General features: G+C 36.8%; 1 protein-coding gene across 4 annotated transcripts in view; it reads left to right on the forward strand.

The window, feature by feature from the left end:
- Positions 1–45: 45 nt before the first annotated feature.
- PPP2R3A (protein phosphatase 2 regulatory subunit B''alpha) overlaps positions 46–24,342 on the forward strand; it is a 30,944-nt gene continuing 6,647 nt past the window's right edge. Inside the window, exons 1-12 of one of the 4 annotated variants that reach the window (XM_026701340.2) lie at positions 46–325; positions 4,725–7,103; positions 10,091–10,351; positions 11,859–11,962; positions 14,778–14,880; positions 15,601–15,675; positions 16,765–16,851; positions 17,206–17,362; positions 20,025–20,073; positions 20,575–20,664; positions 21,805–21,980; positions 24,218–24,336. In XM_026701340.2, coding sequence (XP_026557125.2) covers positions 5,178–7,103; positions 10,091–10,351; positions 11,859–11,962; positions 14,778–14,880; positions 15,601–15,675; positions 16,765–16,851; positions 17,206–17,362; positions 20,025–20,073; positions 20,575–20,664; positions 21,805–21,980; positions 24,218–24,336 — 3,147 coding nt within the window. In that variant the 5' untranslated portion in view covers positions 46–325; positions 4,725–5,177. Of the gene's footprint in view, positions 861–4,724; positions 7,104–10,090; positions 10,352–11,858; positions 11,963–14,777; positions 14,881–15,600; positions 15,676–16,764; positions 16,852–17,205; positions 17,363–20,024; positions 20,074–20,574; positions 20,665–21,804; positions 21,981–24,217; positions 24,337–24,342 lie in introns of all 4 variants that reach the window. The other 3 variants (XM_087933060.1, XM_087933061.1, XM_087933062.1) reach the window with 3 other exon arrangements.

Here is a 24,342-nt window from a genome sequence, read left to right on the forward strand (position 1 = left end):
AATCCCAGGACCCTCAGAGGCGATTGACTGCGGCTCTTCTCAGGCAGGACAAGCAAAGATCAGACTTGACGGGACGCAGAAAAACAATCCCAGGCGGGAGCCGCGGGGGCTGGTGCTCAAATGAGTCTCTGCCCTCTTGGCAGGGAAATACCACCGCCTCCTCCCCTCCCCATCTCCACTGCTGTGCGCTCTGTGGGCGCCCCTTTCGTAGCGCGGAAGGGACGGGAAAAGAAGCCGAGCCTCTCGCGGCCAGAGGGTGGAGGAAGGAGGAGGGTCGAAGCTGAAGAGAGCCTTAGAATGGGCGAGGGAATCGCCTCGGCGGCGGGTAGGTGCGAAAGCTCCTGCCACGGCTGTCTCTAGCCCCAGCGTCCCCTGTTGGGTAGTAATTGTTGCTCTCGAATAACAGAGGAGGAAAGTGGCGCCGAAAAAGCCAACTCTCCTTTCTTATCCGGAATCTGGCTAGAACTGTGCTGGGTTTTCGTTGGATCGGGTTGGCGTTGGCGGGCGGGCGGGCGGGCGGCCCGAAGCGCGGAAAAAGCTGGAAGGGAAAAGAGGGAGCGGCCCGGGACGAAAAAATAGAGACACTTCGGAGATTTCGTGCATTTCGAGTATCTCTTGGAAAAACTGGAGACCTACGACCTCAGCTGAACGGGTGACAGTAGAGGGTCAGGAAGAGAACGGATAAGTACTTTTAACTTGCAGTGAAGGGGTAAAGGAAAAGAAATTGACTAGTCCCACGTCCGGATGATTTCTGAGCTCTGGTAATCGTTTTCGACCTCAGTCGCAATTTCAGTAGAGTGTTGTGTAGGTAATCACTGCAGCCGCCAAAGTTACGAAATGGGCAAATCCTGTTAAGAAAGGTAGGCGAAAGTGGAGTGCCGACCTCCGGGAGAAAAAAAAAAAGAATATAAGTCCATATTACTGTTACTGGGCGGTTCTGAACAAACCGCCCCTGTGATTTGAATACAGTAAATGATGCAAATCCTCTTGTCAGAACCATCGAATTGTTTTGCTGGAATAGGGCTTTACTTGGTTTCCAGGCCTTGGGTGCTATTGTGTACTTTGTGTAAGGAACCTGAGTGACATAGAGAAGTGCTAGGTGCTATGCAGGATATAATACAGAGGTGCGTATGTGGTGGGGAGATTCCAGAGACAAGGGCAGTCAAATGCACTGAAAATAATATATGATCATGTAGATGTTAGCTGCTGCTTCTGCTAGAATTATTCTAGATAGCTTTGCTGAATGCAGGTGTTACTTAAAGACAAAATACTCCCTGATATAGCCAGGGGTCTCCAACCTTGGCAATTTTAAGACTTGTGGACTTAAACTCCCAGAATTCTCAGAATGCTCTAAGCCAAAAGTGCACTTTGGTTGTTTTAGCTTAGGATGTCAGAACCCAGCTAGTGTTGTTTGTAATTCGAGATTTATAATGTAGTATAAACCAGCCAATTCAGTAATAAGTAACTTATAATCAGATATGTTTGATCACAGCCATAGAGAATCTGTGCTAACTTTTGTTGTTGTTGTTATATACCAACCATTTCCCTTCATTTTGGATGGAAATCTCTAATCATCTTGGCTTCATGTTTAGGCCAATGAATCACTGCAGTTGAAACAATCTGCTGATCATTGCTAGACTTTAGGAAGCATTGCCCTAGAGAACTTACTTAAGTTAAAGTCAAGACTTTAAGGCAAGATTTACAACAGAAGTAGATTCTACAGGGTCATATTAATTAGTCCTTCATAACTCTACCATAACAGAAGGTCAACTACGTTGTCTTTTTATTTACAGAAAGAAGAAAGTGTCAGAACCCTGAAAATGGTTTCATGGCTATGATAGCAACTTTAGATGCCATGGTGGGGATCCAAGATTCAGGGAGAAAGAGAAAATGAATGAAATTGCAGATGATTCATCTGTGAGCACAGCCGTCCTATCTGTCTCCAGAAAATGAGTACAAGGAGGAAATAGCAGCTGCAAATTTGCTTGCTGTACCCAAACAGCAGAGCTCAGTGTTCCCTTTGCTGCTTTTCAGTATCTGGTGGCATTGTAGAGACAGGATATGTTACTATTTATTGTTTGTGTTTAATCAAGTCGCCTCACCAGCAACAGCTGCTGATCGGCTGCTTTTCTTTCAAAATAAACATGATGGCATTAAGGATGCTTTTCTAAAAATGTGTGCAATTACTACTTAACATAGATTATTCGAATGGGTAAGAATACATTTAATCCATGAATAGTAGGAAATGAAATAAAAGAGGACTAGATGCATGACGTCTATCAGATAAAGGTGTAAACATACTATTATGGCACAGTAAATCAGATCTAGATCTTGGAGAGAAAGTTCAAGTTGTACAGCTACTTAGATGCTTGGCCAAGCTACTTATTAACTTTCAGTACTTTATGTGCAAAAAGAAAAAAAGTTCACATAACCAGATTCTTGGGAATAAATTAGAATAAAATCTATAAATTAAAATTTAAGATTTACATTGCTGTATTATTAGAATAATGTGTTTAATTGGCAGGCTAGAAGCCAGAAGACTATGAATTCAAGTTCTGACATCATGAAAGTCAACTGGGTGACTTTGGGCCAGTCACTCTCTTTCACCTCACCTCACCTCACCTCACAGGGTTGTTGTGCAGAAAATTGGTGGAAGAACTTGACTTGCTTTATAAAATACCATAAAAATAATAAATGCAGAATATTAATAAAACAAATAATCTTAATGCTTGAATCTTATAAAATTTATAGAAGTATGAACTTTACCTTAAATTAGTAAGTAATGGGCATGGTAATAGTAAACAAAAGTAGATGTCATTCTGATGCTGAAGATTTTTAGATCAATAGAGTACGTATATATTCAATAACATATTATGATGGCTTATTTATTTAAAATCAAAATTGCACCATACAGTATACATTTCCTTATAAACTCTGCCTTTCTCAACTGGGGCTCCACAGAACTCTAAGGTTCTGCAAGAGATTTCTGAGAAAGGTCTTTATTAAAATAAATAAACATCAGTTTTTGAACTTCGTAGGCCATGCAGTGCCAGTGTTTGCAGTGGTGTGAATTTTTACATGCTACAATTCAGTGACTGACCTGTCAATTTACTATGGATTGTATAAATTAGAAGTAAATTATGTTGTGAAATTTTTGTAATTTTTATATACAGGTTCCTTGAAATCTGAAAATTATTTCAAGGGATACTTAAAGGTAAAAACTTTGTTGAAGGTTGCTCTAAGCTCTTATGATAGTGGCTTTTGTGAAAACAGGTTTAAAGTGAAAGTGCTTTATGTGCACTTCTTCACTGAGTGAGAGATTATCAGCAGATAAACATACCTCACTGATAATCCTGAGCATTTACCGCTACTACAGTGTTATTACCTTATGCAGTTTTCAAACTGAGATGTGATCTGAAATGTTACTGGTATTCCTATCTGTAAAATAGCCCGATAGCTTGATGAAATTGCTGGGTAAGTTTTTCTGGCAATATTTTTTATCAGTATACTGTGGATTAAAGTTGATATTTGCATTAGTCAGTGCAGCCTGTGGAAAAAGCTAAATTAAATGATTTATTCTAATGTCATCTATGAAAATATGAAATCCAGTACAGCATTTAGAAGTGTAATCTGAGATTCTACAGAGAAGAGAATTGTAGAATTACAGATATTCTGGGCAGTTATAGGACAGCTGTTTCCTGTCCTGACTGTTTTGTATATAGCTTAGATAAATGTGTAAATCCTACGGGAACCCTCTGGTGCCTCAAATGAGATACTTCCCTCTCCCCAAAACCTTATCCCTTATTTTTATCTTTCTACAGTGAAACTTGGGGAACAATTGTTCTCTATTTCATTTGTAGGCAAAAGGCAGTTATAGTTTCTATGTACAGAAGGAAGCTGAAATGATAGCTTCTTTCGTTGCTTTCTAGGTAGAAAGGGAGTATACCTTTGGGTATAAGGTGAGTGGAGCAGTCTGCCTTCTCAGCTCAGAAGAGCTCAGAAGCCATTTTCAGCCTCCATCTTAAAAAGGTGAGGAGTGGCAAGAAATTAATCTCTCTACCTCTTGAATCATTGAGGCAGCAGGTTGTCTGTAGATGTTGGTAGTAATAGTTGTCATGACTGGGAAATGAAATCTGGATCTTAGAAAAGAGTAATTTTCACGTCTTCATTTAGCAAACAAACTAAAATTAATTCAACTCTAGGTGCAATAGCTATTAGCTATTAAACTAATTTAAGTATATTTGATTTATTTGTTTTATCTACTATTTATTTTATTTGTAACCCACATGGCTTAATGGTTATTATCTGTTGCCTTTGTATAAGATATCTGATTGGAGAGCAGATAGTATTAGCAAGTAATGTAGTTTTCAATCATTAAATCTGTATTAGAAAGGCAATAGATTTTAAAAAATCTTTTTTCCATATACTTTTTTTCATATACTCCATATACTCCAGTTACAGTACATGGAAGATTTTTTAAACATGTATTTCTCCCATTAATGATATAAATTGGTAGCATTATCTTGGCACTAGATAAGGGTCAACAGAATTCAAGAGGAATTGGATTTGGTCTGTTTGTGCCAGGTAGAGATTCTAGACTGATTCTTGTTTTGACTTTGTCCCCGGGTTCTGCCACTCCTTCTCTTGCAATGGTTATCTAAAGTTAGTAGGAGTATCTAAAGTTAGGCTTGAAATTTGTTTACTAACAACATTTATTATTGCAGGCATCTTCCCCGCCAATGAAGGAAGTGGATCATTTGACCACATTACATGCTTTTATTTTCTCCATGAAATCTGAAGTTCAGAGAAAGTTTGGACAAAACATTCAAGATAAAGTTTTTCCCTCATTTTCTGAACAAGTGGATTTAACGTTCTTCATTTTTACTTCTAACATTGTTATTTAGAGAAGAGAACAATTGTTCATCACTACAACATTTTTAGTCTGGAAATATTTACTATTATCTAAAAGACAATCATACATTATATTGGTCATTTAAATTTTTCGTAGATTATTGTCTGCAATCTTTTAATACAGATTCTTGACAATGCATTGATTTTACTACATTTTTAACACAACCACCTCAATGTTTATTGATGTACGAATATGAGATTTAAAGTGGGGCAAATTGATTGCTCTCTTAAGCCATTTCAGAGTGCAATAAATTGAAATTCAGATTATGGCAGCAAGCTATAAAAGAGTAATAACAACAGTGAATTGTTACAGCAGTGCTATAATAGATAATCAGCTTCAAAATGTTGTGCATTATTGCACAGGGACATGTCAAGTATTCAAACAAGGAATTATGTGCATAGTGGCCCACCACAGTGTTTGTGCAAAATTACTTAAAGTTTCTACACCTAATGTTAGAAATTCAGATTTGACCCACAGATTTTCAATGCCTGAAAATTCCATTGCTTTGCCTGGGGATGAAGATTATCATCAGCTCCTTCCTAGTAATCCAAAACTAAAAAAAGGATCTTCTGTTCAAAGCAGTGGAAATCTAAAAGATATCACTGAAGAAGCCATAAATCTTGCTAGTGGAAAAATAAAAGAATTCTCATTTGAAAAACTGAGAAATTCTTCAAACCAGGCAAACTATAGAAAAGGAAGAAAAGTTAAGTCAGACCAATTCAGCAGAAGATCACTAGATTTTGACTTGATTAGTGGATCTTTCAGCAGTGATGAAATTTTGTCCCCTCCTAATGGCGTTCTAAATAATTGTTCCCATGAAGAAAAATGGCATGTCAGCAGCCCCTCGGTTAAGGAAAGTGGGAGTTCTATAGTTCCATTGCCTATAGAAACTTTTCCTGATGGCAATTTTATAACACAAATTTTGGAAAAGCACAAACTGGATGGTTCTTCCAGTGGAGATATTAAGATGTGCTTAGATATCTTGCTAAAATGCTCAGAGGACTTGAAGAAGTGTACAGATATAATAAAGCAATGCATTAAGAAGAAATCTTCAGGAAATGTCAATAGTGGAAACAATAGTGAGTCCTTGGCCAATTCTGAAATAATCTATATGAATCTAATGACAAGATTTTCCTCTTACCTAAAACAGTTGCCTTTTGAATTTAGACATCCTGGTGACATGGTAGAACTGATTAATTGTTTGTCTGCTTTGGAGCAATCTCATTTCTCCCCAATATTTGGCAATGAGCAACCACCAAGATATGAAGATGTTGTAACTTCTGCATCATCTGTAGCAAAGCAATCATTTCCCTCTAACTTAAAGAGAATTCAGGATAATAATGATACAGATTCCTCAACCAACCCTATCCAAATCCCTAGTGTAGATGCATTGCAGAACAATATAGATTCTAGAAATGATTCTCATGTACTACCTCAGTTACAATTTCAAAATCCTTCAGATTGTGTTTTTCCCACAGAGTCTCTATATATTGTAGAAGAATCAGATGGAAAAAAAGTAAGGGGAGGTGCATCAAGTGTTCAGAGTAGAACAATAAGTGGAGATTCAGAGAGCAGCCAGGAGCAAGCTGAATTGCTAAATCCTTCTTTAGAACTTACTAAAACTTCACATAATGTTACAGAGCCTCTATCAAAGGGTGATCACTCCATTTTAGCAGATTCCATTGATCAAACCTTGAACTATAATGTTCAGGTCTCTAAAGAAGAGCTTAGAAAAAACAATCAAGAAGAGATAGATAAACTTTTGTTGGATTTGGAGAATTTTTCACAAAAAATGGAAATTACACTGAGAGAAACTACGGTGGAGCAGACTGATTCTAGATATTTGAAAAGTAGTGATTTAACCAGTGAAGACAAAGGCAAAGATTGTTTTTCTGAAGACAAAAGTGTGTCTTCTTCCTTATCAAAACTTGTAGAAATCAATGGTCATAAAATGGATGAAGATGACAAAACTCTTTTATTGCGTATTTTGGGGAGTATTGAAGACTTTGCCCAAGAACTAGTAGAATTCCAATTGGGCAAAGGAAGCCTATCAAAAGAGAAAGAAGTGATGCATATTCTTCAGGAAACTTTAGCCACACCTTCCACCACAGTTGACAAGCAGAGCTACATAGATACAGTGAAGAAAAAACCCGTGTCGCCATTAATTCAACAGATGCCAGAGGTTATCAAGGTAAGATTATGTGATTTTTTTCACTTAACAGTTGAGCCCATTCGTATAAAAATACTGCTCCATGGAAATACTGTAACATAGAAAATTATTTAAATTGAATGTCATTGAATGTTTTACTCTTTACTGTAGATTTAAAATTTCTTGTGCACAATACAAAAATAGCTTGTCATGTGTGAAAACCACCCAGAATTCACTGGAGTTGAGAGGCCAATAAATTTAAGTAAATTTAAGAATAAAATTAAAGCACAGGTAAAACTGCTGTTAATGATTTGAATGACACTTTTAGAATAAAAGTGCTTATATTCATTTCACTTCCACTTTTACATAATGGTTGGTTGAAAGAATTATTAATTATCCCATTTTCAATCCAAATTTTCAAAAGGAAAAAGAAAAAAAAAGTTCCTGCCATTTTTAAATGATAATTTTTCCAATATGTCTGTTTTTCATGAGAACTAAAATCAGTTTTAATACTTCCCCCAAAGGCCCAAATATGTCTACCTCTCCCTCCAATAGGTCTGTTAAATCAAGATTTCATTTATATCTAGGATATCAAAGGATGGCAATTTGCAAATCAGTTTTTTTTTTTTTGTTCCTACATGAAATTAAATACATTTTCTGGGTTTTAAATAGTGTACCAATTTTGGTAGCTCCATTCTTAATCTAATTTAAAAAGCACACTTTTTAAAAGTTCTGATCCTACTAGGAAAGAGGTCTATTTTAAAGTGTTCTTGTCTTATCTCTAAAAATGTAAGGAAAATATTTAACAGCATAATAGCTACCATATAATAATTATATCTTCTTTGGACAGAAGGAAGCTGTATTTTTTACCACATGAAAACTAAAAACTAAAAGAGACTTCAATTTTTTTACTCTAACCAGAAAAATCTGTGCTGTTATGGTGACATCTAAGGATTATGGTTTTGATTTCAGTTGAGATTGGTAGCTAAATTTGCATCTAAAATTTCACCATAGAACATCATAACATACGTACCTTGGAAGGTGATATATTTAGCTACTGCTGCAATAAATCTAACTTTAGCACCACTGCTAGTAGTGGGGTGGGTGCCTCTCTTCCCACAATACCTCTGCTCTATTACCAGCCAAGGACAGATTGTCTCACTGTCATGTAGCCAGCAGGCACAGATTCTGGTTGTAGATTATACTTCTTGATAAATAATTGGTAAAAGGCATCCAGAGATCTTTGTGCTTAGGGATTCTTTGAATATCAAAAAAGAGAGTCCACTGGCCTTGGGATGAGATATAGGCAATTCTTTCTGAGAATAAAAAGACAAGGTATGTTTCACTTAGAACTTCTTGAACCCCTGCCCCCTCTCATACAATCAAATCAAGAAAATAGTTGAAGTGATACCTCAAAAGGACTTTACATCTGTGCTGGGAAGAATAATTTTCTGAGGAAGTAACAAATATGATGATCAAGGATAGATCTCTGCGAAGGGATCCTGATTTACGAGGAGAGTTAGCTTTCCTTGCAAAAGGCTGTGATTTTGTTCTTCCATCACGGTTCAAGAAGAGGTTGAAGTCATTCCAGCAAGCCCAGGTTTGAATGTGCTTTACTTTTTCTTCTAATTTGTTATCTCTGTTTTAGATCAGTAGTTGGAGTGGTTTCTTTGCTTAGGCTTCTCTATTTTCAGAAGGTTATTTGGGCCAGATACCTATTGGTTTAAAAATAGGTCTTCCAAGCTTAGTACATAAATACCTTGTTGGTAAATAAAAGGAAACAGGTATTTTTTTTTTCCTTTTGGTATTTTCTTCTTGAAGGTGAAAATGTTAAAATAAATAAATATTATTAGTAGAACATGGTAACAAATTGACTTCTGTTTGTTTTTTTAAAAAACAAATGGTTCTGAGCATTTCCATGTATTGTATATGTTACCAGCAATGTGTGACAAAGTAGAACTGTATAGAATGTGTAAGAAATCTATTAAATGTGTGACATTTTTAGGCAAAGTATGAAATGTATGTATTATTTTAATATATACTTTCCCTTGGCATTATATATAATACCTAGGCATTGTATAGAATGATAAGAACTATTTAGGCAAAGTATGAAAAGCGAGTCATGAAAAGGGTTAGAGTTAAGGTTAGGATTAGGAACCTAACCCTTTATTGAAAAGATGTATATGAAAATGAAAGAAAAGATGCAAAATAAAATACAAGATTTTCTTACTGAAAAATATAAGAGAAAAAAACGCCAGTATTGACCTACATGTTGCAACAAGAAAGGCTAGAATCATATTTTTGTGGGAGTTTTTAATACTTTGCCAGTTTGTCTATTGCCATTGTCTAACAAATGTGTGAAAAATTAATTATTTTATATTTTGATGTCCCATTTCTGGCACTCTATGGATTTCTATAAAATGCCTTTTTTCACACATTGATAATAACATATACATTTTGTACCACATTTCAAATGTATGGGGGAACAAATGCTGACTATTAAAAGTAAGGTGACTAAGGAGATTGAAGTTGTTCCCAAATAATATTCAATTAAAAAAAACTGAAAAGATTTAACAGTATAAACAGTGTAAAATGGTTCAAAATAAATGTCAAAGAAAACTAACCCCTTGCACTACCCCTTATGGGGAAAAGTAAAGGAAACAAGGGCATGGACAAAACACACCATAAAGACATAAGTAGCAGGGAGCTGTAAAAAGGAAGAAGTGCTTCTATAAGAATGTTTTTAAAATATACTGTACAGTGGCAGTACAATAAATGCAGCGTTTACAAGAATTGCAGTATATACAGCTCAAGTATTTAATCATATAGGATGAATTGTCAATTGATACCAAAAATTTCAAAATGTTTTAATACTGTTGTACTTTTTTGAGAAATAAGACTGTTCTGTATATACACAGCTTGTTGGTTTTTTTTTATTGTAACTTTGTTTTGTTTATTGGAAAAACTATTTTTGTACCTTCTTTGTTCAAATTTTATTGCATAAAAATTGTAATTTTATTAACTTTTAGGTCCAAAATAAGCAAGATAAAAAACCAGTGACACCATCTCTAACTCCTACAAATTCAACAATCACCCCACAGTCTCTACTGTCTACAAATAAAGAAACTGTTGGTGCTCCCTTGTCCATAAACATTCCAACTTTCTATTTTCCCTATGGACTTCCGAATATCTGCAATAATCATGATGAAATTATTACAAAAGTTGAAGCAGCCTTTTCAGAATTTGAAGATAAGAAAGTTCCCTATAATGAAATGGGGAAAATTATAAAAGTAAGCATAATTATCTTTTGAATTTATGGAGTATTCAAAGCTGGAATCTCTTTTATAATATAACTAAAAATAATAATTTATTAAAGAATAAGGAAGGTTTTGGATTAAGCATATTTTAATTTTGTGTTTATGGCATGAAGCCATGAATGAATGCAAATTCTGGTATCCAATAATGACATAAACTCACATCAGAACAAGAAGTGTTGGTCATTGAGTAAACACTAGAAGATCCTTTGTTTAGACTAAGAAAAATCTGAACATCATAGGTTTAGCTTAGAACTGGAGAATTATCAGGGAAGCAATATCTTCTAGGTCAGGGGTCGCCAACCTTTTGGACCTCAGGATCACCAAACTCATAATTTTAGATTCCAGGGACCACTAACTGGTTCTGTGGGTGTGGCATAGTTTGTGGGTGTGGCTTGGTCATGTGACTGGCTGGGCATGGCTTGTATGTAAATATTATAAATATTATAAATATTTATATAAATATTGATTTTTTTTATAAAAAAGAGAAACTTTTACCCAAAATCAGGCAAAGCAGGCAGATTGAGCTGCTCACAGAATCACAGATTCATTCAGAGATCGATCTATCTGCCATTGGCTAGCTCATTCTGTCACATAAAATTTGCTAGCAAGAAAACTCACAAAATTAGCTCACAACACACCATGCATGTAAACATTGATTTTTTATTTTTTTTAAAGAGCAACTTTTACCCAAAATCAGGCAAAGCAGGCAGATTGAGTTGCTCACAGAATCATTCAGTGATCTATCTCTCTGCCATCGGCTAGCTCAGCCTCTCAAATTTGCTTGCCGTGAGTCTGTACTTAATTTGCTTGCAAGCAAACCTTCAGTCCTAAGGGAGGTTTGGCTGTGCTGAGCCAAAGATCTGAAGACTAGCTAGAAAGAAAGAAATCCAACCATTTCCTGCTTCCTAGCTAATCTAAATCTCCCAGCAGAGCAGAACAGATGATGGTTGGAAAAAAGAAAAATAGCAATTTAGCAAGCAAGTTTACCGGGTAAGGAGTGAGTGGGCGGGGAGGGTTCCCATGGGCCATGTGGCCGTGCATCCTTGTGTTTCTGCGCAGCCTGGATTAATTGCTTTGTGGGGGTGCTCTGGGGGTGAGATTTCTCTGCAGCCCACTAAAATTTTCTCTGTGGCCCACCAGTTGGAGATCACTGTTCTAGATGAAAGGTACTTTTGGGCAGTATATATAAAACAACCTATACATTAAAAACAACAGGATAACATCCCTAGATTTATCATCTTCACCATAGGTAAAATTTTCTAAATGAATTTTAATATAATTTTCATAAAAAGTTTAAATAATAATTCAAATAATAAAACCATAAATTAAGCAATAAGTCTGTAAGATTGAACTCAATCATATAGCACACTGCATATCGGTTGCCTGGGTTTTATTTTCCAACATGTTTTAATAAAATGCCTAGAGAAAAATAATGTCTTTTCTTGGATATTAACAATATTTTGTTTTATGCTTTTTACAGATATGTGGCTGTCCCCTATACTGGAAAGCTCCCATGTTCAATGCATCTGGAGGAGAACAGACAGGATTTGTATCTGTACATTCATTTGTGGCCATGTGGAGAAAGTGAGCAAGTGTAAAAATATTCTCTTAAAACAGGGATCTCCAACTTATTTGTGCCCTAGGTATTTATAATTTTGAAGGCATGTCTAGGGTACTACTGCTAGTTGCCATGATAATTATATGCAAATAGAATGCTCCCTTTTTCTATGTATTTATGAGTGTATGAAATTCTTTCTACTTCCTTGTCTGTTTTATCTATTATATTTAACAGGATTCCCTAACTTACCCTGATGAGGTTTCCTAAACCATCTCTCACCTACTCCAACCTTTCGGCTGAGATTCTTCCACTTTCCCCGTTGGGGTCCTCAGTCCTTCCTCTTCAATCCTTCTGCTGGGATTCTACATTTCAGCACGGTTTTTCCCAACTCTCTCAACAACCTTCTGCAATCCAGCCACTCCCTCTCCCAGATCTATGTTCCTTTCACCCAACACCTACCTTACTCTGCTTTCAACATCTATTTCCCATGGGGCTTCTAATCTCATTGTTGTTTTTTCTGCCTGGGAAAACAGCAGTGTTTTCCAGCACTGTCTAAGACAACTCCATGCTGCTTGAAAGTAGTTTAAGGTCAATAGACACCACTTTTACATCCATTGATTTCATAATGCCAAATCCTTGTAGAAGAAAATATAATTCAGTGAGGACTTTGCTGAAATTTTTGCACATTTCAGAGGGGGAAATGTGCTTTATTCTCACTTCACAAATTAAGTGGGAAGAAGTTTGGTCTACTGGTTAACGTACCAGCTTAGAAAGTGGGAGATTGTGAGTTCATGTCCTGCCTTAGCCATGAAAGCCAGCCGCGTGATTTTGGATCAGTCACTCTCTCTCAGCTCAACTCATCTCACAGGGTTGTTTCTGTGAAGAAAAAAGGAGGAGGAAGATGGACATGTTTGCTGCCTTGAGTTATTTGTAAATATAATAAGGGCAGGATGCAAATAAATAAATAAAATTGTTGTCTCCATTCTGGATTCACAGTATGACATCTTTCTTCTATATGCAAAGCAAATCTGGGTAGTTGTTATGAGAGGAAGCTGAAATATTAGTAAATGAGAGATGGTTCTAAAATAGCGAGATGAAAGTTCCCATCAGTGGGAAAACAAAATGTCTGCAACATCTGTAAAGCTGCATGTTGCAAAAGAATTTTCTTCTAGTTCAGATAAAGCAGCATGAAATTAGAGGGTAGAAAAAGGACTGAGCTATCAAACTTAGAAAACTGTTTTTGTTCCCTGGAGATATTATTTGATCTATCCAGGGCATGTGGGGCAAAGAAAACTGATTTTACTTTTTTAAGTGAATCAGATTTTAACATACCAGAAATCATAATTGTTTACAGGTAGTCTTCATTTAGCAACTGCCTTGGACAGCAACCATTCACATTTACAGTTATAATGTACAAAAGGCAATGTTTTTCAGTTATTGGTAGATGATTTATCCTACATGAAAGCAGAAAACTCCTATATGACTTTTTTAACATTGTTTTGATAATTGTTCCAGCATTTTCAAATTTTTTAGTGGTTTTTAAAAAGTTAGTGTTATAATTTATCATTTTGAAGTTGTTTGATTATATATTGCATTGACAAATCCAGTTTTAAAGGGCAGCATATCAATTTCTGAATCAAAGAAATGTAGATTATTAGACATTTTAAAGACAAAAATATACATTTTGATTCCATGATCTTGTGTACTCTGGAGTCATTTATTCTCTTCAACCTTGTTTGTTTGCTAATATTTCATTATCCAACTATGTAACGATACCACTGCTAGTGAATGTGGAGTTTTCTCCGTATTTATATATAGTAGCTTGTTAAGCCGCTGTTCATTTGGAGGGGGGGGTTAGGTAATCCTTGATTAGGGTATTGTTTTCTGCTTGTCTTATGTTAAGGGTTATTTCCTTCTTAGCTTTTTATTGCCTCTTTTGAATGTTTACAACCATTTACACACACCACTGTTTACATACCACTTAGACACCATTCAAAAAAATTCTTCATAAAGCACTAGCCCTCAACTGGCATTATTTCACTAGAAGTTGTTTTATTCTTTTTAATTAGGCTTTTTCCCCATGAGATTGAGTGTGTGTGTGTGTGTGTGTGCGTGTGTCCGTCCAATTCCCCACCTGTGGCAGCTTTTTATTGAATCAAAAAAGGAAGGAAAGGAGGTAGACTACATACTGTACATATTCACATTTTGTAGGAAGTTAGGAGGAGGATGGAGATAGGCCAGATCTGTTACCAAAGCAACAGGGGGAAAACATGGCTTAAGTCCAAAATAAGAAGAAGGCATGTTCAAAAGACTCAGGTAGAAGCTTTTCTAATTCACAATAGTATTTGGGGGAAAGGGTTGGGGAAAGTCCTATCAGACTTGCAAGTTTCTGTTTTTATAGCCAATATTAATAACAGTAGTTTCAACTTTGTGTCAAGTTGATTTTTTGATTTGGACTAAATAGTGGGGCTGACATACATGCATATGTGCACATAAAATATATAGATATAGCTAGATTTATACTTTATTATGGCCTAGTTATTTATGTAATCTTTATCATTATTGTCATATATGAAACAACAATAACCTTGCACTTAAAGGCAGAATTTTTTGAATATAACATGTAGCTTTGGCTCTATATTATAGATGCCAGTTTATAGCAACCTTGCTCAGTTTGACAGTCTTCTGGATTTATAGACTTTAGGTTCTAGAATTCCCCAAATCTGTCCATTTCTGAAAAATGCCAAGATTGGGCAATGCTAAATGAGGCTGAAATCATAAAATGTTTTTCCTTTTTGGATTGACCGGAATGCTCTTACACAGTTTACTTCTTCTTCATAGGATTCTACACAACTGTCATGATGATGCATCAAAATTTATTTGCCTTTTAGCAAAACCTAACTGTAACTATCTGGAACAAGAAGATTTCATCCCAATACTGCAGGTATGTTTGACCACAGTCCTTTAAATTCCAGCCTTAAACTTCCTAATAATAAAAATAGTTTGATAGTAGAACCAATTACTGAGATAACTCCCCTTCAATTCAGCTGAAGGTAGGATACAGTGTCCATGATTCTGCACATTTGGAGTCTTCGGGGAATTGTGTTTGTTAGCCTGTTTGGGCCCTTCCAAAGCCAAGATTCTATGATTCAGTGCAGGGGTGGTATTCAGCAGGTTCTGACCAGTTCTGGAGAACTGGTAGCAGAAATTTTGAGTAGTTTGGAGAACCGGCAAATGCTACCTCTGGTTGGCCCTGCCCACATCTATTCTCCACCTCCCAAATCCCAGCTGATTGGCTGGGTCTCCTTTTGTTGCCCTGCACAGGAGAACAGAGCTGGAAAGCAGGTTAGTGAGGTGGGGAGGGAAAGGAGATTTTGCAGTATCCTTCCCCTGCCATGCCCACCAAGCCACACTACACCCACCAAGTCATGCCTATAGAACTAGTAGTAAAAATTTTTTGAATCCCACCACTGATTCAGTGGTGTGATAAAAAAGTAGGGAAAGTCCAACATCCCTCCTTTTCTTGTTTCTTCATAGTTAGAGCAAGTTAGCACGGCTTATCGTGTGATAAATGTTTATTTTACTTTTTCCCTTTAGGTACTATGTTAATTTAAAAGTTTATGCCGGTTTTTTTAAAATATTTAATAATGCTGGTATATTTCAGGATATAGTTGAAACTCATCCAGGATTGACATTTCTAAAGGATGCCCCGGAATTTCATTCCCGCTACATTACTACGGTATGTTGGCTACATGTATAATGTTAGCATTTCTCTATGCCAAGTTTCAGGTTGGCTATTTGGCATTGATTTGTTTCAACTATTTAATTCTTCCTTATCTTTTATATCTGGTTTGCTTTTTTTTTTTTACAAACTTTGCTCAGTTCTTCACAATTATAATAAATTCGTAAAATTGTTCTTTGTGGCTGCATATAGGATTCCATATCATTTTTTAAACAACGTTATAGAAATAGTTACCTTGTTTTCCTTTCCAGTGTACTTATGAAAGGAATTTAACTGAATGCAATTAATATAGCAGTGTTTCTCAGCCTTGGCAACTGTAAAGAGATGTGTAGTTCAATTCCCAGAATTTCCCAGTGCTCAAATGGCCAGTTCTTATTTTTAAGGCTCTGATATCACTAAACCTATATAAATGATGGACTGTCTACGTCACTGTGATTGGATCAGGCCTCGTAGGGAATTTGCTGGGACTGGGTTTGAAAGTTTTATTTGCACAGGACTGCATAGTAGTGTAAATTCTGATTAATGGTTTGATACGGAATCAGTTAACTTAGATCAGTTGCGGATTTCCCTTCACTGGGTGCATTCAGATAGCCATCTGTTATAGCTATATTAATTTGGATTTCTAAATTGCTCAAAGTATTGGACAGGGCTGTTATAGAGAAGATGAGGTGGATTTATTCTCTAGAGCACCTGAGGGCAGAACAAGAAGTGATGGATAGAAGCTCATTAGAGGGAGATCCAACACGGAAATAAGGAGTAACTTCCTGACAGAATGCTTAATCGATGGCACTGCTTGCCTGCCAGAATTGTGGGTGCTCCATTGTTGGAGGTTTTCAAGAAAACAACAACCATTCCTCTGGGATGGTATAAGAGCTCCTGCTTTGGACAGCAGGTTGGACTAGAACATCTCCAAGATCTCTTCCAGACCCATGATTCTATGACTTGATGGCCCTTTCCAACTTATGAATTTTCTGTTTTTTTTTCTGATTAAACAAAAAAGAACATAGATCTATACAACTGTGATGATGATGCATTTAATCTTTAATTTGCCAGTGGTTTTGAGGTGTATATTTAATCTTTTTCCAGGTTATTCAAAGAATATTTTACATAGTGAATAGATCATGGTCTAGAAAAATATCATTAATAGAGCTGAAGAAAAGCAACTTTCTGCAAGTATGTTAATTTTTTGCATCCATATGAACAATATTGTATTTTAAAATATTTTTATTCTCACAAAATATTCAGTGTATTTTGCAATTCAGTTAGTAATAAAATTGTTATGCATTCTGGGAAGATAGGCTTATTTTAAATAAGAGGGGAATACTAGAGTAGACATACTCTACTAAGAGTATAGTAAGTAGACATACTAGATAGGAAAATTCTAGTAATCTGTTACTGGTTACTAGAATTCTTCTATCTAGTATTGGCAGAATTAAATAAAAATGTAGGCTTCTGTTAAATATACCAGGTTCCTGGTACTTTCCTAACATCTTATTATGTCGAATTAATCCATTCTTATCTTTTCAGACTCTAGCTCTCTTAGAAGAAGAAGAAGACATTAATCAAATAACTGATTATTTTTCCTATGAGCACTTCTATGTTATTTATTGTAAATTCTGGGAATTGGACACTGATCACGATCTCTATATCAATCAGAGTGATTTGGCTAGATACAATGATCAAGGTAAGGAAATGCAAATGCAAAAGAACACATTATTATAAATATACTATGCTTTCGTTCATGTGTGTGTGTGTATGTGTGTGCTTTTAGATAGACACACAATCCTTATGGGAATTCATTTCCAAATGTAACTTCCTCCATTTTTTTACTCCTTTTCCTATATAACTTCCTATTTTTTAGTCATTAACTGTCATTCAGAACTGGCTTATAGGAAAACAATCCTTGTATATGGATTGTCACTGCAAAGTATATAAAGCAGAATTGTCAAACTCACGGCCTGTGGGCTGGATGTGTCATGTGCTGGCCACGCCCACACCCAGTTTAGCAAACAGGACAAAAGTCGCAATACATCACGTGATGACGCCATGACACTGCCAGTTTGAGATGCCTGATATAAAGGGAAGCTCAAAGCAAATAGTTAAACAAAATTATGTGTTTGCCATAACATTGCAAAGCAAGATAGTGTGATGATTCGTAGTCTCTCAAAATAACCCAAAACCCAAAACATATATTAAAGTCCGGTAAGGCCTTCAACTTAACTTCACTGTTTTATTAGGCACAGTTTAAAGTCACAAAAGTAAATAATGAGGCAAAAAGAAAACCAAAACAAACTGCATTGATGAGAGTTCCGAAGCAACCCAAGATAACTAATCATAAACTCCAGGAAAATAACTGAGAAAAGTCCATGGGAAGAACGCCAGCAAAGATAAACCTCTTTCAAGGTGAACACTAAATTGACTCCTGCAAATTCTAACTGCACAGTTGCAAACTTATATACATAGCTCCCACCTGCAAGCCACAAGGAGGATCATGGTAATCTCCTCTTGAGTAGACCTTGCTTTTCCCTGATCCTCTCCTCCCTGCGTGACCTAGGATGGATAGGGGATGGGCCTGGATCCTCCTCTGATTGCTCAGCCAGCCTCTGCCCTTCCCCAGCCTCCTCCACCACCTCTGGAGCCACACTCCCACTCCCTGTTGGCTGTTCCTCCTCTTCCTCAGAGTCAGTCTCCTCCGGGGCATGACAGACAGATAGTTGAAAATGAAAATAATCATAAACAGAAACTAAATCCAAACTTCTTCATTATTCTCAAATCTTGTAATAATGCTAATTTTTACCTGGAAAATTTGCTTTTATCCTAGAGTTAATGGAAGCATGCAAAAGTTCACAATTTAATATTTGACTGTACATTTCAAATTCATCACATACTGTATGGATTTATCCCAATGGCTCCTCTACATATTAAAAAGTATTATTGCATTAAAAGATTGAAATAATGACTGAAAGGAATTCAAACCTAAAATAATCTTAATAAATTGATGTGTAGTAAAGACATATCAATATATGTAGTATACAGGTAGTTCTCAAGATATAACAAGTCATTTAATGGTGTTCGAAGTTATGACAGACCCTCCCAAAAGTTACATGCAACTCTGTTTCAAACTTACAATGGCTGCAGCGCTCCCTGGATCATTTGCCCTCACATCGACACTATAGTGCCTCCCTGCATCTCTTTCCCCACCATCCCCACCATGATAGTACCCCACGGCATTTGGATCTGCTCCCCATGCCTTCTGGAAGCAGCCATCATTTTCACCACTCAAATAATTCATTGCAGAAACGGCAGCTGCTTTCCGAGCTTTCTGCCTGATCAGCTGGACATCAGGAGATTGCAAACCTCTCCTGGCTTCCTCAAAGGCTAACAAGAGCCAGGAGAGGTTTGCAGTTATTTGATAGCTGGCTGATTGGGGCAGAGGCCCAGCCCACAACTTGGCTTCATCAGGCAAACACAGAAGCTTATTTGGAACCCTCTCTGGCATTGGAACATGACATTGGGCCTTGATCTAGCTAGGCTCTTCCTCCCACTCCCCTCTCCCCCCACATTGAGCTGGTTTGGGCTATGGAAAACTTTTTGCTGCTTGTCTGCCTGCTTTATGGACCCAGCTGAGTGGAAAGCTTCCCAGGGCCTCCCCCCACCTCTGAATGCTTGCTTAATGACCTGTGCATTCATTTAACAGTAGCGTCAGAGAGAATAAATTGTTAAGCTAGACTGTCTCGCTTTATGGTTGTTACCACTTGCAACTGTAATGGACAGACTCCATTTTGGTCGTAGCTTGATGACAACCTGTATCTAGGAAAATGCATAATGATAACACTGATGTTGAACTTTGCATATAATTGGATGTTGTTGCATGCATGTAGTAGTTTTATATGTCTTATTTTTACAATGAGATAAACGTTCCTAACTATATCAAACTTGATCGTGTCATGTGATGTATCGCAATATATTGCAACGCTTTTTTGCCTTTGCAGAGTGGGCTTGGCATGCATGTGAAGCATCTGACCTGCAAGCTGCTAGATTGACACCCTGCTCTGGTTAATTCAAACAGTAATCTGTTTCTCAAGCAGAGCCTTCTAAACAAGATTTATTGAAGTGAATGGATTAGGTTACAAGAATTTCAGCAATGAAACTATTTTTCATAGGAATCTATTTGAATTCTTGGACCTTTGGGTGGTACTTTTGTAACTCCTTTCCAGTGGTTTTTCTATGTTCTAGCAAGGAGTCAGATCTTTTATCAATAAAATGTGAGCTTTAGGTAGGTAACTTTTACATAGCTGCCTCCCGATCAGTCTACCCCTCACACTTTTGTTTTTTTTAATTTACAGCTTTGTCAAGCAGAATTATAGAAAGAATATTCACTGGAGCTGTTCTTAGGTAAGTAGTAACATAAAGGTAAGATGGTAACATTTCAAAAAATTGAATTTTGAATTTTGGTTTAAATTACTTAGGGTTTTGAGGGGGCGGGTCACGGTTACAAATAGCTACTCTACCATAGTTTTCTCTCCTCTTTGAGAAGCATTCACCACTAACTGTTCCCTAATAGGTTTCAATTCACATTCTTGGTTGTGAAAAGGCATTAATGCCTCATCAGAAGAAGATTCTTCAAAGGCAGTTCTCACAATTATTGCACTAAAAGTCAACCCAGAATCCTGATTTCAAAGTTGTCATGTTAGTAATATTAGGATAAGATTCCAAATCTGTCTTCAGGTTAATAAAACATTACTTTTTCAGGAATTAGATAATGGATAACCTTAATACATTTTAGGGATAGAAATTTTGTCTTTTATCTCTTTCAAATTGCTCTGTGATTTTTAAAAATTTGTCCCTGGTTATTTTTTAATTAAGGAATTAACTATGTATTTTTATATATTTTAGAGGAAGTCAAGAACAAAAAGAAAACCAGATGAGCTATGCAGACTTTGTGTGGTTTCTGATCTCAGAAGAAGACAAAAGATGCCTCACAAGGTAAAATAAATATATAAAATATAAACAGTATGTGATAACTATTTTCTGTATGTAGCTAATTTCTTGCTTAGTTTATTGTACATTGTGTGAGTTTACTCTTGAACTGGTGCAAAAGATAAAAGAAACACAGAATACACCTACCTTCCATGCCTCTCCAGCTTCACTGACTACCAGATACAAAATTAACATGACAAGAGCTTTAAATAGGAAAGAATTTACCTACAACAGAGTCTTGTATTGTAAAAATTATCTTTATTACTAAAGCCTTCTTCCAAGTTATATATTCTAATGCTCTGCGCAGGGGTGGGATTCTACCAGTTCGCACCTATTCGCTAGAACCAGTTGTTAACATTCTAAGCAGTTCAGAGAACCAGTTGTTAGAAGAAATTACTGGCCTAATCCTGTAAGGAAGGCAGGAAGGAAACATTCTAGGGTTGCTTACAGAAACTGCCTCTCTGTTAACCCTTATTACATTCTTGGCAGGACTGGACTTCCTGTCTCAGGAAGGTCTCTGGAGTTTTTTTCCCCTCCTTTGCTGGTACTTTGCTTGTGTGGAGTGACCATTTAAAGTTACAATGGCACTGAAAAAAGTGACTTTTGACCATTTTTCACATTTACGACTGTTGTAGCATCCCCACAGTCATGAGAGGCCAGGCGAGGAGATGCGTGCCTCAATGTGAGTGATATTGAGATGGCCACACCCAGCCTAATAACATGACCACTAAGCCATGTCCACCCAGTCACATGACTGCTAAGCCACACCCACCACCTAAGCCACACCCACAGAACCAGTTGTTAAAAATTTTGAATCCCACCCCTGGCTCTGCGTGTTGTTTTTGTCATATAAAACTTTTATCAAGCTGCTAAAAATAAAACATCTTTCCACCCAAAACTCTCTCAAAGATACTGAAAGTCAGGTTTAGGATAGGAAAAGAAAACAGAATTTTCTACTGAACAATTGAGGATATTATGTATCATAGTACTTTGTCCGAACAAGATAACATTTCTAGTGCAACCAGTCATATGGGAAAGTCCAGGCAAAGCTTTATTGTGTACTATGTACATGAAAGTCATCCCAAAAACTCTTGTTACCTGCTGCCATATTGTAAAAATGCATCTTGATTTATCTTTGTTTTGTAGTATTGAGTATTGGTTCCGATGCATGGATTTAGATGGGGATGGCACACTATCAATGTATGAACTTGAGTATTTTTATGAAGAACAGTGTGAGAGGATGGAATCTATGGGCATTGAGCCGTTGCCCTTCCATGACCTGTTGTGCCAAATGCTTGATCTAGTAAAACCAGAATATGAGGGTAAGAGCTATTATATGATATTTTTTTCTTCCAGGTCATTTTGTTCTGTTTTGCTTTTTTAGTAAATTTGATCTTATGATGCTTTAAAGAGTTTTATGTCTTTACAGAAATATGCCCCAAAATAGCTTCCACACTAGCTTGCTAGTCCTTGCATCTTCAACTTGTTCTCTAATTAATGTGAAAATCACAAAAATTATCCTGATCTACCATAATATATGGAATTTAGTTAAGACATTCAGACATTTGAAACTACCTCTACAAATAGATGTGATGATTAAGCTGCATTTATGAATGTAATTTTAATGGGATAATTTGTTGTTGTTGTTAGTCACAAAGTCGTGTCCAACCCATCGCGACCCCATGGACAATGTTCTTCCAGGCCTTCCTGTCCTCTACTATCCCCGGAGTCTATTTAAGCTCATGCCAACGAATTCAGTGACTCCATCCAGTCACCTCATTCTCTGTCATCCTATTCTTCTTTTGCCCTCAATTGTTCCCAGAATTAGGTTCTTCTACAGTGAGTCCTTCCTTCTCATTAGGTGGCCAATGTATTTGAGTTTCATCTTCAGGATCTGGCCTTCTAAAGAGCAGTCAGGGTTGATCATCTCTAGGACTGACCGGTTTGATTGCTTTGCAGTCCAAGGGATCGCACGTCTTCTCCAGCACCACAGTTCAAAGGCTTCAATTCTTTGACGCTCAATCTTCCTTATGGTCCAGCTTTCATGGCCATACATTGCAATTGGGAAAACCATTGCCGTGAATATCTGCACTTTTATTGGCAGGGTGATTTCTCTGCTTTTTAGTATGCTGTCTAGGTTTGCCATAGTTTTCCTTTACAGGAGCAAGTGTCTTTTAATTTCTTGGTTGTAGTCCCCATCTGTGGTGATCTTGAAGCCCAGGAAAATAAAATCTGTCACTACCTCCATTTCTTCCCCATCTATTTGCCAGGAATTGAGAGGGCTGGATGCCATGATCTTAGTTTTCTTAATGTTGAGTTTCAAGCCAACTTTTGAACTCTCCTCCTTCACCTGCATCAAGATGGGATAACAACTCCATACAAATATGTCATCTATAATGTGAGGTGATCATCCATTTACTCACAAATGAGATACAGTGCTAATTACAACACACTTCACATTGAAAGCAATGGTAAATCTCTCCAAATAGGCATTTTTGAAAAGCATATGACAAAATGAACTGAATTCTTCTTGTTAACTTATCTGAATTCATTCTTAGCAATTAATCCTATAAATAACCACTCTAATAAATAACCCAAAACAAAAGTCCTCAGTGCTAACAATTAAACATGTTATTTGAAATCATCCTGGTCAGTTCAATCTACCTGAGAAAAACTACGGTATTAGATTGGTAAAAGTACAATATTATATTGGACAACCATTGTCTGAAATGGTATAGGGTTTCGTGCCTGAGCAGGGAGTTGGTCTAGAAGACCTCCAAGGTCCCTTCCAACTCCAACTCTTCTCTTCTCTTCTCTTCTCTTCTCTTCTCTTCTCTTCCCTTCCCTTCCCTTCCCTTCCCTTCCCTTCCCTTCCCTTCCATCTCCACCCCCACCGCATTCTTAGCAGTGCCCCAATATAGATTTCTATGCTAGATCTCCAAGGGCATCCTGTACCCCTGAGGCACCACATAATACACTTAACAACCTTCATATTTGTTTAACTGATTCATTGGGGAGAGCAGGGATGTGGGGGGCGGGGGGAATCATTAATGAGACAATTCACTTAATGGCTGTCATAACATGTGATTATAATGGGCAGGGTCATTACAGTTGTATCTCAAGGAATACCTGTAATAATAATGTTAGAGCCGCTATGTAATGTTTTCCTACTAGTGGTAGCTATGTTTCAAATTACAGGTAAGAAGTTTCTTTGTTTGTAAACAGAAGTCAAACAATTTACTTGGCATCTATACAAAATGATATTTTACATAAATTCATGGAAAAGGCTTGTGACAAGTTCACATGACCAGGTTGGTGGCCCACTGATGCAAACTGAATTTACAAAATCAATCAACTTGTTTTGGAAGTAAGCATACTGCAAAACATGTAATTCAGCTTAGAAATACTCTCTTACTCCTTGCTCTCCTTGACAAATTTTTAGTCATTGTTATGGGACATGAACTAGGGGTTCCTTTATTCCAATCCACTAAGAACTGTTGGTTTGATAGTTAATATGCTGATGATTAATATACTGATAGTTAATATGGTGGTTTTTCAGGAAGAATTACTCTACGAGATTTGAAGAGATGTAGAATGGCTCATGTATTTTATAATACTTTCTTTAACCTTGAAAAGTATCTGGACAATGAACAACGGGATCCCTTTGCTGTGCAAAAGGTATAA

The sequence above is a fragment of the Pseudonaja textilis genome, chromosome 4 (genome assembly GCF_049901715.1).
Source record: "Pseudonaja textilis isolate UNSWEBS1 chromosome 4, rPseTex1.2, whole genome shotgun sequence".
Classification (NCBI taxonomy): Eukaryota; Metazoa; Chordata; class Lepidosauria; order Squamata; family Elapidae; genus Pseudonaja; species Pseudonaja textilis.